Source organism: Myotis daubentonii, chromosome 9, assembly GCF_963259705.1.
Source record: "Myotis daubentonii chromosome 9, mMyoDau2.1, whole genome shotgun sequence".
NCBI classification, from domain to species: domain Eukaryota; kingdom Metazoa; phylum Chordata; class Mammalia; order Chiroptera; family Vespertilionidae; genus Myotis; species Myotis daubentonii.
The window spans coordinates 17,760,971-17,779,286 of record NC_081848.1 but is presented as its reverse complement, the minus strand read 5'-3'; the positions used below and the strand labels follow the sequence as shown (position 1 = coordinate 17,779,286).

At 37.4% G+C, this 18,316-nt stretch overlaps 1 protein-coding gene across 1 annotated transcript; it reads right to left on the bottom strand.

The window, feature by feature from the left end:
• Positions 1-7,773: 7,773 nt before the first annotated feature.
• MMP12 (matrix metallopeptidase 12) lies at positions 7,774-17,888 on the bottom strand. Its single transcript, XM_059710962.1, has 10 exons — positions 17,751-17,888; positions 16,163-16,410; positions 15,434-15,582; positions 14,999-15,124; positions 11,894-12,055; positions 11,249-11,372; positions 10,291-10,424; positions 9,755-9,914; positions 8,919-9,022; positions 7,774-8,332 (listed from the first exon to the last, which is right to left on the bottom strand). The coding sequence occupies exons 1-10, from the start codon at positions 17,844-17,846 to the stop codon at positions 8,232-8,234; spliced, it is 1,404 nt and encodes a 467-aa protein (XP_059566945.1). The 5' UTR covers positions 17,847-17,888; the 3' UTR covers positions 7,774-8,231.
• Between the last annotated feature and the right edge of the window lie 428 nt (positions 17,889-18,316).

The window sequence follows — 18,316 nt, the reverse complement described above, 5'->3', positions numbered from 1 at the left end:
CAAAGTCATAACGGTAACAGTCCTTTGTGATCTGGTGTCTTATCTCTTGCCATCCCTTCCTTCATATTTTATGGTCCAAATTTTATTTTTAAAAAACTGTGTTTTGTATATAATGGATCTTTGAAGAGGCTTTTTCTGCCTGAAATACCTTTAGCCCACTTTTCCACCTAACAAATTTCTGTCATATTTGAAAACACATCTCAAGTATTGTTTCCCACAAGTATTCTGTGGTCCCTGAATCCTGCAGAAATTGACTCACTCTTCTATCTTGCATACACTTTATTAGTCTACCTACATACTTCATTGCATAATGACTTGCTGTTTACATGTCTGTCTTTTTTATGTTTTTACCATATTTTGTGCCTTTGAGGTAAAGACAGTTTTAATCATCTTTTGACCCTTCATGCCAATCACAGGGGCTATAATATAGCAGATTCTCAATAAATATATGTGAATGAATGAACAACTTAAAAAAAAAGAATGAACCTCTGAAATTGTATGTCACCCAGATGTGGCCTATCTTCTCCTTCCTCTTGTCAGGGACAGTGTTGGCCACAAATTATTAGACGATAAGGATGTAGACAGGGTCAGGAAATCTAGATTCTAGTTGTGGGAGGCTTGAGGAGTTGCTTACTAGTATGTGGCCTTCTCCACCTGGTAGTCCAAAAGGTGGGTAGGCCTGTGCTCTTTCTTGTTGTATATTTTCAAAAGAGTTAAAAATTAATTTCATGAAATATATAAAATAAACATGTTAAAGATATTCAACTAAATGAGGAAAGCAGTTCAAAGAAGACTCTGAAGAACAGATATATATGCAGTAAAAAATGCTAAAATACGTTTTCTAGTGCTATATATGCATTAGTATCTTATAGGCAACAAAATGGGATGTTTGGGGTTGTCTCTTCTATCAGAAAGTAATCAATTGTATCTCCAATAGACAAACATTTATTTGTTGTTTTTAATTATTATTTTTCTACAACAGGTGACCTAAAATATTATACTAGTTTCAGGTGTACAGCATAGTGATTAGACATTTATATAACTAACAAAGTGATCACCCAATAAATCTAGTACCCATCTGACACCATGCATAATTTTTGCAATATTATTGACTATATTCCCCATGCTGTACTTTAATTCCCATAACTATTCTCTAGCTACCAATTTATACGTCTTAATCCCTTCGCCTCTTGCCCTCATTACCCTAATCCCCCCTCCCATCTGGCAACCATGTAAGTGTTCTCTATCTAAGAGTCCGTTTCTGTTCTGCCTTTTTGTTACTTTGTTTTATAGATTCACATATAATTGGAATCATCTGTCATTTGTCTTTCTCTGGCTGACTTATTTCACTTAGCATAATACCCTCTAGGTCCATCCATATTGTTTCAGAGAGCAAGATTTCATTCCTTTTTATATACCTGAGTCGTATTCCATTGTATATATGCACCACTTCTACTGTATCCCTTCATGTATTGATGGCCACTTAGTTATAAATAATGCTGCAATGAACATATGGATGTATATGTCTTTTTGTTTTAGTGTTTCGGGTTTCTTAAGATAAATACCCAGAAATGAAATTGCCGGGTACTTCTTTGTCTCTTATTATATCCTTTGTTTTAAAGTCTACTTTGTCTGGTATAAGTATTACTTTTTTGTTTGTTTGTTTGTATTTTCATGAAATATATTTTTCCATTCCTTACTTAAAGTCTGTGGTGTCTTTTGTCTCTTGTAGACAACATATGTAAGGTTCTAGTTTTTTATTCATTCCATGACTATATGTTTTTTTATTGTAGTATTTTTATTTAAATACAAATCCATTTGTATTTAAGTAATTGTTGCTAGATATATATTTATCATCATTTTATTATTTATATTTTTAATTTCTTTTCCTTCTTCTTAAAGAAGACCCTTGAACATTTCTTGTAATACTGTTTTGGTGGTGATGAACTCCTTTAGCTTTTTCTTGTTTGGGAAGCTTTTTATCTGAATTTCGATTCTAAATTATAGCTTTGCTGGGTAGAGTAATCTTGTTGCAGGTCCTTTGCTTTTTATCACTGACTTGCTTTTCTATTGCTGCTTTTAAGATTCTGTCTATCATTAACCTTTGGTATTTTCATTATGATGTGTCTTGATGTGGGCCTCTTTGGTTTATCTTGTTTGACACCTCTGTGTAGAACCAGGTTAAAGAAGTTATTCATCTTTATTTTTTCAAATAGGTTTTTAATTTCTTGTTTTCTCTCTTGTCTTTCTGCCACTCTCACGAAGAAAATGTTGGTACATTTGAAGTTGTCCCACAGGCTTCTTTCCTTTCCTTCCTTCCTTCCTTCCTTCCTTCCTTCCTTCCTCCCACCCTCCCTCCCTTTCTTTCTTTCTTTCTTTCTTTCTTTCTTTCTTTCTTTCTTTCTTTCTTTCTTTCTTTCTTTCTTTCTTTCTTTCTTCTTTCTTTCTTTCTTTCTTTCTTTCTTTCTTTCTTTCTTTCTTTCTTTCTTTCTTTCTTTCTTCTTTCTTTCTTTTCTTTCTTTTTTTTCTGTTCTGATTGGGTATTTTCTGCTTCTTTCTCTTCCAAATTGCTGATTTGATCCTCTGCTTCCTCTGCTCTACTGTTGATTCCCTCCAATGCATTCTTCACTTCAGTTACTGTATTCTTTTTTTTTTTTTTTAATATATTTTATTGATTTTTTACAGAGAGGAAGGGAGAGAGATAGAGAGTTAGAAACATCGATGAGAGAGAAACATCGATCAGCTGCCTCCTGCACATCTCCTACTGGGGATATGCCCGCAACCCAGGTACATGCACTTGACCGGAATCGAACCTGGGACCTTTCAGTCCGCAGGCCGACGCTCTATCCACTGAGCTAAACCGGTTTCGGCCAGTTACTGTATTCTTCATTTCTGATTGGGTCTTTTTCATGTTTCCTCGCTCCATTCTTTGTTTCTTATCTCTTTGTTGAAGTTCTCACTAAGATCAATGAGTATCCTTGTAACCAATATTTTCATCTCTGTATCTGGTAGATTGCTCATCTCCATTTTGTTTAGTTCTATTCCTGGAGTTCTTTGTCCTATTCTTTCATTTGGGGCATATTTCTTTGTTGCCTAATTTTGCCTGCCTCCCTGTATTTGTTTCTATGTATTATATAGAGTTGTTATGACTCTCAGTCTCAGAAAAGTGGCCTTATGTAGTAGATGTTCTGTGGGGCCCAGTGGTATGACTCTCTCCTCACCCAATACGGGCACTCTAGGTATGACCCCATGAGGACTATGTACATCCTCCTGTTGTCGCTGAGCCTTGACTGCTGTTGGAATGTCAATGAGAGGGATTTACCCTGAGGCTGATCAGCTTCAATGACTGGCTATGACCACAGCAGAGGAGCTGCTGTGCATGGGTTGACCCCATGGAGCACGTCAGCAGGGCTCTGATGCCCAATGAGTCCACGTCTTCAGTGTGTTGCTGGTGGAGGTGATTGGGTGGTGCTCTGGTGCATCTGAAGCTGGCCACCCTGTTCTCTGGTTCTGGGGCCTCCTGGGGGGTACAGACCAAGATCAGCTGCTACCTGTACCCTGCCCAGGGCCAACAGGCATGAGCTGTAAAGCAATCTGCAGGTGGTTGCTACTTGTATTGGACTTGAAAAGGACCAGGAGAGACCAAGCTGTAAACTGAGGTTGGCTACCACTGGTGCCAGGCCTGGGGACACTTAGCTAAAGGTATAGGGTACACAGAGGCCAAATGTTGCCTGTTTCAGGGGTGTGAATCTTTGAGAGATTTTAGGAAAGTTCACAGCATGGGCCAAGGCAGGCCCTTTGTATGGAATAGCCACAGGAAGCAACTTGGGTGGGTCTGAAAGTTGGCTGGGGCAGGGTATCAGGGAGTCATGAAGGTGGGGCAAATTGTGTTAGCCAGGTTGATGGAGACTCAGCGATGGTGCCTGCCTGCTGGTTCTGCAAGGGTAGAATTCAGCAAAGCAACAATGGCTTCTGACAGCACTTCTGTCTGAAAACAAAAACAAAAACAAAAACAAAAAAAACCCTTGCCCCTCCAGCCCTTGTCTTGAAGCCAGATTCTTCAGCTCCTTTCCATATGCCCCTGATGCACTTTTTGAGCTGTTGCCCCAGTGCTGGAGCTCAGAGCCAGTGAGTCCGAGTAAGACCGTGTATGGGCCCTTGAAGAGGCAGAGCCCCTTTTCTCACTCAGCAAGATTCTCTTCTTGTTTCCACAGTTGAAGTTACGGGGACTTCTCTTTCCAGCACTGGAACCCTGGACCGAAGAGCCTAGTGTGGGCTGGGACCCCTCGTTCCTCAGGGAGGACCTTTGAAGCTGAGATATTCCTCCTGATTTTTAAGACAAAAGACACATCTCTGATGTGGCTTCTTTATATCCTTAGTTATAGGATATCTGTTCAGCTAGGTTTCAGGGCATTCTCGATAATGGTTGTTCTGTATTTTGCTTGTAATTTTGATAGAGTTGTGGGAAGTTTGAGTACTGTGTTACCTACACTGCCATCTTGACTGGATGCTAGATAACATTTATTTGTATTGCTATAGAAAAGAACCATTTGCATTATTATTGTTTTTTTTTTATCATTCATATCCTTACAGAGTTATATAATAGACTGATTTATTTATAGTCAAAGGTGTGAGATAGGGTATGTGGTGAAATAGCTGTAATCAATGAAAACTATAGGAACTGTCAACAAGTAAGTAAAACCACCTCCCCCCCCCCCCGCCCCTCCCTCCCCCGCCCCACCACATTTATGGCTAAGAACTGGCAGAGACCTGCTAGATCCACTATGAGGATTAATTTCACCTAGAGATAACCCCTAGCCTTTTATACTCATTGTAATACATTAGCATGTAAATGACTCACCACTCACTGCCATGACTGGAATCAGAAAGCCCATACAAGGACACAGTGGCTGATGGAGCTCCTCCAAGAAATCTCCACTTCTTTCCCAGGAAGATCCTAAATATTCCTTCCCCTTATTGAATATCCTATCCCCCCGATTAAATGAGCCTCAATAGCCCCGCCAGTGTTGCTATCGACTTATCAACCAGGAGGTCATGGTTTAATTCCCAGCAAGCACACGCCCAGGTTGGGGGCTTAATCTCAGTAGGGGGCATGCAGAAGGTAACCAATCGATTCTCTCATCTATATTTCTATCTCTATCCCTCTCCTTGCCTCTCTTTCTAAAATCAATAAAAACATATTTTAAACAAATAAAGGAATCAAATTCCACTAAAGGGGAGCTGCTGTGTCTGTGGAGTAGCCTACTTTCTGTCTCACTGCTTCACTAATAAGCTCACGTTCACTTTAAACTCTATGCTGGCTTGTATTTGAATTCTTTCCCACATGAAGCCAAGAACTCACAGTAGGTCTCAGACCCTCAGGACCTTGGACCCCCAAAAGTGTGTGTCAGGTGCATATTCTCATAAAACCAGCTCCTCTCCAGAAGATCTGTTAGACATGCCCAGCACTCCATTGTAAAGACACCTGTAATTTCTAAGTCTTGGACAATTTTTCCCCTGACATGATCAAGATGTCACTACTACCTTTCCCAAGGGAAAATGGTATTCTCCGATCTAGACACACAAAGAATTTTTATAACAGGTTAAAGAACTTTTGATCGAAAGGTCAAGTTAAAGTACATATAGCATAGAATGCCAGGAGTTTTTACTTTATTTCATTTTTTTTCTCTTTCTAAATTTGAAAGGCAGAGTTTTGTGGTGGTCAATAACACAAATCCTGAAGTCCAACTGCCTGGCTTTGAATTGCAGCTCCAAGGCTATGTGACTTAGGACAAATTAGTTCACCTCTCAGTGCCTCATTTTCCTCATTTTAAAAATATGAATGATAGTACTTATCTCATAATTTTAATGATTAGGTTATTATTAGTCATTATTAGTTATTATTAAAAACTAGAGGCCTGATGAGCGAAAATTCATGCAAGAGTAAGCCTCCCTGCCCCCAGCTGCCAGCACCGGCTTCCCTCTGGCACCCAGGATCCGGGCTTTGCTCCACCTGGAATCAGGCGATTTGCTCCAGCCCCGGCTTCGGCCAGAATGATGCCTGGAAAGATGTTTGGTCTAATGGTCTAATTAGCATATTACCCTTTTATTATTATAGATTGTGTGTGTGTGTGTGTGTGTGTGTGTGTGAATTTTGGGGAGTGTCTGGCACATGGTTAGCATTATAAGGATTTGTTAAACAAAATTTTATAATATAACACAAATTGACATAGAAGAAAAAAGGGTTCACTTTTAAATCTTTAAAGGCGTTTCTCATGAACACTCATGAAACTGAGAGAGGTGTACTCTGGGCCTTTATTCCAATACGAGTGTCCCAACTAACGAGTTTTTCGAGATATGAGCTGTCTCTCGGCCGATTTTTTGCTTTGAGTTGAGTTGCGAGCTAAAATTCGGGTTATGAACCAGCTTCACATACCCCACCGCTAGTTGGCACAGCGAACATCACAGTGATTTGACATACAAGTAATTTGAGTTACGAGCTCCATCAAGGAACGAATTAAACTCGTAAGTAAAGGCCCCACTGTACTAGTTTCCCGGCATGCGAAATCGCGTGAGTCCCAGAATCCCTCCTCACATGCACCTCCCCACGCACGCAGCCCCACTCTCCTGCCCAGAAAGAGTCCGCGACCAGGGAGGCGGGACCCAGAAACCCGCCCGTGCCTCTGGTCAAGTCCTCCAGAGTCAAGTTCCTGACCACCATGCGCACCTGCTGATCAGATGTTCTAGCGTGAGGGCATCACGACCATTAGCCTATTAGCTCTTTATTATATAGGATAGCCATTACTTAAGAGAAACTGCTTATTCCTGAATATCCTAAGGCCAAAGACATCTCAACCAAGACACCAATAAGTTTTCTTTTGATACTTATCCTGTGGGGGAAGTTTCTTCCCTTGCAGGAAGTCCAGCGGTTAGTTTCCTGTAGGTAAATAATGTTTCTTCTAAAGATGACTTGATCCTGTTTCCCATAAAGACCGCTGTGGGGTTAATATCGTGTGCTCCACCAAAGGAACACATCCGTAAGAATGGACCTAAGCTATGAAGGACAGGGAGCTTTGTCTCCATCTAGATTCTTTTTTTTTTTTTTAAGAATTTGAATATATTTTATTGATTTTTTACAGAGAAGAAGGGAGAGGGATAGAAAGTCAGAAAATTGATATAAGGTAGGCCAAGCTACCAGCATGATGTTCTCACCATATATCATGCGTCATTTTTGTCACAATAAATCTATGAGATAGGTACCGTTAATATTTTCCCCTAAATTTAAGGAAGCTTAGATTCAATCTCTTTCCAAGGTCACACAGCAATTAAATGGCACCTATTGTGAGACTTGATCTATAACAGAAATTTACCAAAATGGGAAGTTCCTATGTCATGCCTTCTTCTTTTCATGTTTGTGGTTACACACTGTAGGTGTTCCTTGGAGTCATATGCAGTCTGGAGAATGTTTTCTTGACTTGAGACCAAGGATTCAGGTGGCTTTAAACAAGCAGCCAAAGCAAATACAACCTTTTTTAAATCCTAGTTGCCATATTTCTATTCACCCCTTGGTATAATCATATAGAGAGTTGTTTTATTTAGGAACAGATCCAGAATTATTTTCAATATACACATTCTAGTTTTCAAGAAAAATTCTTAAAATCCAAATATTTTGTTTTACAGTTTTTATTTGAACATTAGAAGTACATATACTTTATATAAAATAGTAGAAAAGTCAACACTGTCAACCAAATAAAAGTATATCATCACCATAATTATATAACTTACTTATATATCTTACCTACATCATTGTCATTTTTAAAGTTCTAGATATATTCTGTTCTTATTACAATTAAAATGGTACCCTTACTGAAACATTTAATGGTCAAAGAAACTAATCTTTTCTCTAAATTTGATTAATCCAGAGAAATAATGATAATTTCTCAGTTTAAGGATGTTAATGACCAACATATTCTCTTGGCCTTTGAAGGTGTTTATTTTCAAACTTAATAGCAGAGTCAAGTAAAAATTGACAATGAGAATTTTTAAAATTAAAAAAATCCTACATATTTTGTATAATAATTTATCTATATGATTATTTGTCTATGGCCTATAGATTTTACCTTATTTTATGATATATGTCACTATTTAGTGGTACACTAGGCACATAACAAGTATGCAAAAATACATATTAAACTAGAGTAAATTGGCAAACAGCAGTAATTATATAATTCCTAACAATTAAGGGTAGCATTCCGATTCAGTACTCTGATGACACGGTTGGTTGGGGTATTATATTCAAATATGACAGCTCCTTGGTAAAAATAGTAGTGTTCTAAAAATGAAAACAAATTGAATAGTTTAATTCTCTGCTTGTATTTCTTTGAAAAGATAACATAGATTATCATTTATTTTTTAGATTATCTACATTAAATAAGGTCTGATTCAAATATATAAAGTTTGGATCCCTTGGCCCTCAGATATCTGCCTACTGTCAGTAATTTCACCATTAAATATTCTCATTAATTTTATTGAGAAGATTGTTTTGTTTTAAAGGCTGACTTTTAACATGCAAATGTTTTACACTCCAAGTGGAGAACTCAGAGTGGGAGAGAGGAGATTGGGTCCAGGTACACACACCGAAGCCTTGATGGAAGAAGTACAAAGCTCATGGGGGTGGTAAGAAAAATACAAAATATCTTGGCCTAGTCAACAATTTGCTTAGGTTGATTTTGCTTAAAGACATTCACGAATACAAACTCAAGCTCTCTCATCCCACCATCAGCCCCAGACCTTGAGAGCCCATGAAGAGTGAAAGTAGATGAAAGGAAGGTAAAGAATGCAAAGTATAAAAAAGTATGAAAGGCTCTGTGTTTTAAAAAAAGATTTCAAGTATCTTCATAGCTTCCTAGTCTACTTACTGTTATAATAGAAGGCTGCATCAATTGTAGGCCCAATTCCTTGGAAGTGGTCAATAGTCAATTTGGGATAACCAGGGTCCATGCATTGCTTCTTCTCATCAAACCTGAGCAAAAAAACAAACAGCAGAAACTTCAGCGTAAATAGACTTCATGACAAAAACTTGACACTTCATGACTTGAACAACAAAACCCACCTACTTCTGTCCTGAAAGGTACTTACTAAAAAGAGTTGAGCTGCACTGATGGGAAAACCCAGGACCTATGGTAAACAGCTCACTGATTTATTCCATGTCCCTATGGGACTCTAACCCCAGTCTTCTTGACTACCAGTCAAACACTCTCCTCCCTCCTCCTAATGCTTTCGCAGTGCTCAGTCCCTTTTTATAGAGCCTGGTTGTCTAATTTCCTGTTAGTGAAGACATTGCAGGATCAGCTGTCATTCAGAGGATGGTTTCCTCATTTTGTCTTCATGGGCCCAGTGATTCTAGAAAGGAATCTGAAACTCCGTACACCCTCCTACCTGACTGTAAAGACTAGGACCCATATATCTCCACCACTATTTCCCAATGTGTTTCCACTATGATTGATACCATGACATGTAATGTAAAGTATTCCTTTCAAATACACTATGTGTTATTTCAAAATTCAGAATCTAAAAGTCCAGAGAAAAGAACTAGATAGACAATGAATATTCTAGCTCTATATTCTCTTGATTTATCTCCCTGGAAGATAAAAAAATCTTTGGGAATTTGTATGTAAAACTATTCTTCTAGAAAATCCCATTCCCTGCTTGTTTCACTATCTTAGAGGTCAAATTAGTAATCATTAAAGCTCACCTCCAATACACTTGATCTACAAAGAAGTAGGTCTTACGAAGAAGTGGGTTATAAACAGCTGCATCAATGCTTTTTACAGACTCAGGAAAGCCCAAAGAATGGATGCTTCTGGGGTAATTTGGCTGTGGTCTTAAATTACTGATTAACCAGTACTTATCATCTGTGAATACAAAGAAAAGGGCACATTGGAATCATACAGAAAGAGTAATAGAAATATATGTTGACGCACTGTGAACATCATTCTTTCCCCATTCTTCCAAAGTGTATTGTTCCTTGTTCTTAAACATAGCCCATTTTCTATGGTTCTGTATTTCCTTTCCCCCCATAAGTATTACAATCTATATTTTATAAACTTTGCTTGAAAGTTTTATATATCATCTATTTAATTTATGTTAGGTTATAGTTCAGTGTACAATTAATACAATTTGGAGTGGTTTTTTTAAAAAAAATCTATATTTATAAAAAGTTGTAGTATTTCCTTAATTTATTCTCTTCCTTGAAGTAGACTCAATAGCAAAACCAAACATTGGAATTACCTTTAAAAAGAAAAACGTGTTGTCCAGTTTCAGTGTCATAAGCAGCTTGAATACCAGATGTGAAGTTTGGCCATAAGAAAGAAATTAAACCAATACTGGCATTTGGATTCCCAGGAATCTGCATCCAGAAGAAACTGACATGTAAAACATTAAATACATGTTAAAAAATTGTTGTGGACTCAAGAACCATGAAATGTGAGTGGAAAGGACCTGTGAAACAGTTTAATGTTTCTTTTCATGATCTTCACATTCTATTCCATGGATGTCTGTGTAGGAGCACCACAAGGAAAAAAATGTTAAATCAGTTCTTTAATAATAGCAATGGTATTAACAGACAAACTGTTATACCCTGGATATTGGAATCAAAGGATCATTAATTAGTCTGGTCCCACAATCCATTCACTAGCTTTATAATCTAAAGGAAGTCACTTAATCTCAAGTATCTAAGTGTTTGAATCTCAAAAATGAAAAATATTTTTTCTCCCTTCCAAATACTAATCTTCTATACTTCCTCCACACCTCTAATATCTGCTTCAGTCTGTGTTGTAAGACACGAACCATAAGTCATCCTGGACTTCCCTTCTCTATAATCAAGAATCAAATCCTTTAAATAAGTACTCTGTCACAGCTTTAGTTCTACTAGACACTATTTTTTATCTATGATTAAAATAGTCTGGCTTCTCTGTTTCCTATCTTATACTTCCCCAACCCAGATTCCAATTTTAAATCCATTATTTACACACCAGTTTTCTAGTTAAGATATAAATATAATCATACCACTTTCTTGCTTCAAAATCTTCAAGATCTCTCTTCCTACAGAATCAAGTCCAAGTCCCTACTTACTATTTTCATCTACTTAATTTTCCATCATTTTCTATTATTCTATAATAAGAACAACAACAAAGCACACCTTAGGAGAAAAACCTTTAAATTTGGTCAGGTATAAAAATAATCCTACCTGTCTTTAAAGTAGAAGATTCCATTTCCCACTCTAGTGGCAGCATCAAAATGAAAATTGGGATCACAGTAAGCGGGTTCTGTACTGTTAGGATTTGATGAGAGTTGGAAGTTTTCTGGACCTCCTGAAAATACGTTTCAAGAAGCATTAGAAAAAAAATCTAATTTTTAGTTCATCAAAGGAATATCATTTTTTAAAAAACATTCCATTTTCTTGATGAAAAATGCATAAAAAGCAATTTATGCTCTCTATAACATTTACAGGAAGCAGACAAAAAGTTTTTCCCCATGTGGTTGCAACATTACGGAGGAGGAAAAATCTGTTCACTATGGTTTTCTTGTTCCAGTTATATTATATTTTTTTCTCTGTGTACCTTCTTCAATAGACCATGGTATGTTAGATAGAAATAACAGATTCAAGGCCAGAAGGCTTAGGTTTTGCCTCTGGTTCTGGCATTAACATACTAGATCTCTTGTGCTCATCTGCAAAAATGAACATAATATCTGTACTACCTACCTCACAGGGTTTCCATGGGATTCAAAAGTGAATACAGATGTTAAAGTTTTAGCCAAATACAGGTATCATGAAACCACTCAGAAGCGTGAGTATCTTTATAAGGCAAAACGGTAAAGAAATTCAACTTACCATAGAGAGACTGAATGGCATGTATATCATCATTAGAGAGGTGAAATGTGTTGGGGTCCACATAGCTGTAGATGGGGTACATTATGGCCTGTGGATCACTGGAATGGTCTAGACCCAAGGCATGGCCAAGCTCATGAACAGCAACTAGGAACAAGTTGATCCCTAAGAGGAAACCAACCAGAAGATGAAAAGAGCAGTGAAATCTACAGGCATCTAGAAGACAATAACACAATTTAAATCTGACACAATGAGAAGGGAAACGTTTGGGAATCCTTTACTTGGTTCCCCTCCTTGTACAAGGTTTTTCAGTCTTGGTACTATTGACATGATAGCCCAGATAATTGTTTTGTTTTGTTTTTTAGAAATCTCTGGCTTACCATTAAATAAATAGCAAATCCCTCTTCAGTTTTTATAACCAAATTGTCTCCACACATTGTCTAATGTCCTCTTGGGAGCAAAATTGCCTCTGGTTAAGGATCACTGCACTATCACACAAATGACATATATTCTGTTGTGAAAATCTCTACAATAACTCATAGCTGTGTTCAATAGTTCTCACTGCCTCTAAGTTATAATCACTTCATCCTACTTTTACACTTGGTCAGTCTTGAGTGGATATAAAAAAGTACTTAATAACCATTCTTTACTAAACCCAAATATAAGGCAATATGAAGTTTCAGGTACTATGAGTCACTGAGAAATATACCACATTATGTAAAATCCTTATACAACTAAAAGGAAGCCACCACATACTCCATCTACAGATGAAGACATAGTATCAGCGAGATTAATTGACCAAATTAAGTGCTGACCCAAGGTTCAAATTTGAATTTCTTGGCTCTAAATAAAGTTCACCTTTTTACTATACATGATTCTAAATAAAATCAGAGACTATGCTTACAAGTGAGATATATTTACACTGACAAGTTATAGTCATGCTTGTTCATATTTTTCTGTATCTCTTAGAGCATGCACCTTTGTAGGTAAGAAAGAGAGGTGTGTCCTTTCTCTGAAGCTTCTCAAGAAGATTTGAATAACCCCTTAATCTTAGTTTTTATCTGTGTTCTGATCTAATGCCCTCATTATTTCTTCCTGTTTTATGGCAAAACTGACCGCTCCGAATTGACTTGCCCAGGGTCAAAGTCCACTTAGCCTCAGAGCAAGGCCTTGAAATACTCTCCACTACTCAAGCATGAGCATAGAGTCTACACACTGTCTTTTTGGAGGTGTCCAGGAACATTCCCTGTAACACAGGGGTTTAGCAACAAACTTGGAAATGCTTGAATTTCTCTCAAATAATGAAAAAGAAGTATAGATTCTGTCATTCTCTCTGCTCTGTGTAATACAGGGAGGAGTAAACAAAGCCTTTGATATTTTGGCCTAAACCTAAATTTATCTTACTCCCAACTCATACAATACTTTGTATAGACTGGTTCTTATCTCAAAATAATGGATTTTTGTTTGTGGGGTTCTTTGTTTGTTTGGTTGGTTTTTTCCTACCTTCTGTGTTCCTCCAGGGCAGGACTTCGTCCATTTTATCTGTGTAACCAAAGTTCTCATTGACTTTCATTTTTGTCGCTGAAATTACCCCCGTGCATCTCTTAACACTCGAATAGAAAGTAACCATTGAGCTGATTGTTCATCTAATTTACAGTGTCAAAAATTAGGTTGAGAATGAGCACTTTAAGTTAGAATTTTTATAATTAACTATTGAAAAATATGAAATTGAGCCAATTAAAAATAAGGCAACATGAACAGTTAGAATTCATTAGACTAACATTGTACTAAAGTAAGAATTAGGAAATGCGTGTTCTGACCCTAGCTTTTCACAAGCTAGCCACTAACTTTCCCTTGGTCTCAATTTCCTCTAACTGTAAAAAAACTATATTAAGTGATTTTTCCAAGGTCCTTTAGAATTTCAAAACATTCTAGCTAGCTGGCACAATTCTCCCACACCAAATGAAATGATTATAAAACCAAAATGTTCTTTCATAAAATTTAGACAAATTTAATACGTCTAAGTTGAAAATTTGTAGCTCAGTAAAAAACAAATTGTACATCATTTGTCTTTTGACAATGTAAAAATCCTCTTATCACTTAAGAATCCTATAAGCTTTAGACCATGTGTCAGACTAAAATAGTCTTTCTGGTCTATAAACTATTGCTATCTAACATTTGCAGTATCAGTAAAACAAAGGGGGATGCTGAGAAAAGCAAATTCTTCATGACTTCCTCTCCATTTACTTTCCACATGACTCAGTCACATAATCTAGGATTCCCAATAAAGAGATTAAGTAGGCTTCTGATATGATGGCTCCAACTTTCCAATGGAAAGTGATTCCTCCAAATAAGGGAGGTTAATTATTCACATCTTCACTTTTATATAGGAATGGTGACTGACAGCTCCTCTGTAAATACATACAAGTTATCATTGAATGACTAGTTGGGCATTCTGAAATTTTTATCCTAGAACCATAAGAGACTACATGACCATATAACATGGTGTATCTCTATGAGGTTCTCTAAATTCTCTACAGCATTGCCTTTTTGTGTCACTATGAATCTAAGAAATTATCAACATACTAGAGGTCCGATGCACGAAATTCATGCAAGAGTCTTGGCCCCCACCACCGTCCTTGCGGCTATCTCTGCCTCAGCCCCTGCTGCCACGTCTTCGTCTGGAAGGACTTCCGGTCTAATTAGCATATTATGCTTTTATTAGTATAGATAATGGATCAGGAAGATAACCACACCATTTTAGGATTGGTAGCATTGTTAGAATTAGTACCTATGTTTGCTTGAGTTTATGGATTGCACTGTCAAAATCGATCACATAACATACCTATAGTTCCTGAGGTTTCTGAGTTTATACGAAGTAGCTCATCCTCAGATTTTTAGAACTGATCTTTAAGATTACCTAGTTCAATGTCCTCAATTTATAGAGTGTAAAACTGAGACAGTGTTACATTTTATTTATTACAAAAACTATAATCACGTTTTCTCATTCTATAATCCTTTCTCAGTATGTAGCCTCTTCCAAAATGGTGGCACTATTTATAATTTGTTAGGGTTTTCTTTTGTGGTTTTGTTTATTTGTTTGCCTACCTTTGTGGTTCATAGTCCAGCGTTCAGCCTCATCAAAATATATGTCTCCTCCAAAACCAGGTCCAGGTTTAAAAGCATGAGCTATAACTCCATCTTTGCCATCAAAACGGTAAAAGTCTCCATAATCTTTTGAAAACGAAAAGAAGATTAGTCTTTCTATGTATACTCTAGGTCAGTGGTCGGCAAACTGTAGCTCGCGAGCCACATGCGACTCTTTGGCCCCTTGAGTGTGGCTCTTCCACAAAATACCACGTGCAGGCGCACACGTACAGTGCGATTGAAGCTTCGTGGCCCATGCGCAGAAGTCGGTATTTTGTGGAAGAGACACACTCAAGGGGCCAAAGAGCCGCATGTGGCTCGCAAGCCGCAGTTTGCCGACCACTACAGTCTAGGTCATATCAAATGATAGAGATGAAATAAGTCCAAGTTCTCTACCTGCAGCTGTAAATCTTATCATAATGTCAGCCTCTCCTGCATTGATCATGATGAATTTCAAAGGGGTCACATCACTCCATACTTGAAAAGCTTTCTCTATAGCATCGTCAACATCCTCACTCTTCATGTCAGTAGTGTAATTACTGATTCTTTATCAGCAAAACAAAAAAGAAAAAAATATGAAACCATGTGCTAATTTTTTTATATTATGATACTTCATATCTGCTGGTATCATTGGAGAATGAGTTCTTTCATAAATTAATTGCACCAATTTTTTTTAAAAGCATACTTATGATACACAGAAATGTTTATCCTTGGACAACTTCCTCCTTAAATGGAATCTACCTTGATTTGTTCTCATATGTCATTTATAGGTGACCCTTACGAACAATTTACATTCATAGAAGCTTATGCCTTTTGCCCCTGCTCCAAGACTTCTGCATTTATTCATCTTGACTACTTGAGAAAAACTTATCCTGTGTCTTATTTATTGTAATTTCATTCTCCTTTTGTTTGCAGGCTTCCTACTCGGGTCTGGACTGGCAAGCCAAACAATCCCTGAGTGAACAATCCTCGTGCCTGGAGATAATGAACTTGAACAGAGGGATAGTGTTAACAGTTGAGGGAGGCTGCTTAGTCACGACCAAATGTAGGGCCATATCTAAAATTTTCAGGATTCCAGAAGTCAGACCTGTGGGGAAGCAGAAAAATACATGGCTATGATGTTACCTGTAGGTAATGAGATACTTCTCCCATACTGGCCTCCCTTGCGTTGTGTCGAAACGATAAACATCAGGCAATCCACATCGAGGTCTGTGCATCATGTCCAGAGTGGACTTGTCCAGTTGCCCTGTCACATTTAGTCCCAAGAACTGTTGCATTTCCTGAATTTTATTCTCCATGAAGTTCTCATTGACTTTCATTTTTGTCGCTGAAATTGCCCCCATGTTGAAGCCATAAAAGCGTTTCAAGTACCTCTGGAAAAATACATTTAGTGTTACCTTATTATATATCTAAAGTTTTCTGTTGGAGCTCTGCATATGTGGATCAACTGTGCACTGATAAGTTTGAATCAGGTATCAGAAAATTAATCATAATAAGAAAAAAATTTTGTGCTGTCATGCGTGTCATAAATTATTAGCAAGATTGATTCCTGGAAGTCCACTGAAAACATCCTATGTCTCTACTGCTTCAAGCTTGTTTCTACTTTTAAAAACTTATTTCAGCATCTGGCACATCATGCCATTCAGTGAATCAGAAAAACCTTTATTTATTTTTTAAAAATATTTTTTTATTGATTTCAGAGAGGAAAGGAGAGGGAGAGATGGAAACATCAATGATGAGAGAGAATCATTGATTGGCTGCCTCCTGCCCGCCCCCTACTGGGGATCGAGCCCACAACCTGGGCATGTGCCCTTGACCAGAATCGAACCTGGGACCCTTCAGTCCACAGGCTGACGCTCTATCCACTGAGCCAAACCAGCTAGGGCAGAAAAACCTTTATTGTCAGGATCCATAAATTAAGTTGGAATAAAATGTTCTTGCCTAAAAATCCAAAGCTCAACAAAATGGACAACCATGACAAATTCAATGTTAAAACAGTCTTAGAAAATGGGGACATCATCTGAACTCATGTAGTTAGGGGAAGAAATGAATTGCAAAATTATATTTTAAAAACTGGTCAGGAAGAAATATCTGAGGTAGAGACAGTAAAGAATATTCTTGCCCTGGCTGGTTTTGCTCAGTGGATAGAGCATCAGCCTGGGGACTGAAGAGTCCCAGGTTCGATTTCGGGCAAAGGCACATGCCTGGGTTATGGGCTAGATCCCCAGTAGGGTCTTGCAGGAGGCAGCCAATCAATGATTCTCATCATTGATGTTTCAATCTCTCTCTCCCTCTCCTTTCTCCTCTGAAATAAATAAAAATATATTTAATGAAATAGTATTCTTGAATCATCATGGAAGACTGAAGTGGTTAAAATAATCAAAACATTCAAATCTGAGATTATTACCAGCATTAAATGATTAATGTAAAATACCATAACAGAAGTAGAGCACCAATTATTTTGAACTAAAAATCCTTGGCCTAGGCTTTTTAGTAAAAGGGACAAATCCAACCACCAATTTTATAACACTCCTTCAAAACCAGTGTCTCTTTATTACATTCCTCTTTGGCAAAGAAAACTTCAGTGCTAAAATCAAATAGCTCCTTAAAGAAGTTTTTTCCAAATAGTACTTTTCAATATAAAACTGGTCAATGTAATAAATCTTAAAGACAGAAAGCAGGTTAGATAAATACTGGAGCGGTTAATACTTACTTGAGCAAATGCCACATTCTTTTCTTTAGAGTTTATCCGAGAAACAGCTCCAGGAGCAATGGCCTGCAGGACCAGGATCAAGAGAAGAAACTTCATTCTAAACTTCTGAATGACAACCTAAGTCACCTTGTCTTTTCTAGTACAAGTCCTTAAATGTGTCTCTTTATATATCTTTTAGGCCAGACATGAAGATGAAATCCTTTGAGTGACTCATAGTTAATATCATCTTTCTACAAATCTCAAAAACCCACAAACAGGAGTATGACTTTACTCTAGGACCAACAATGGGTCAGTTCATATCTAACCCATCAATGGTTCAATTAGCAATGACATCAACCCTCACTCAGACAACTTGAGGTTATATTTCTTCAAATGACATGAGCTCCTTCTTCTACCCATCTTGCAAAATAAGCCATTATACAAGAAATTCTGAGCACCTAAAATATAGAAATAACTAAAAAATAAATTTTTAGAGAGTTTAGTACCTGAATTTTCACTGTAATACCTTCTTTATGTTCATTATAGATGAAGTAAGCTTTTATTAAAAAAAAAACAACAACACAATA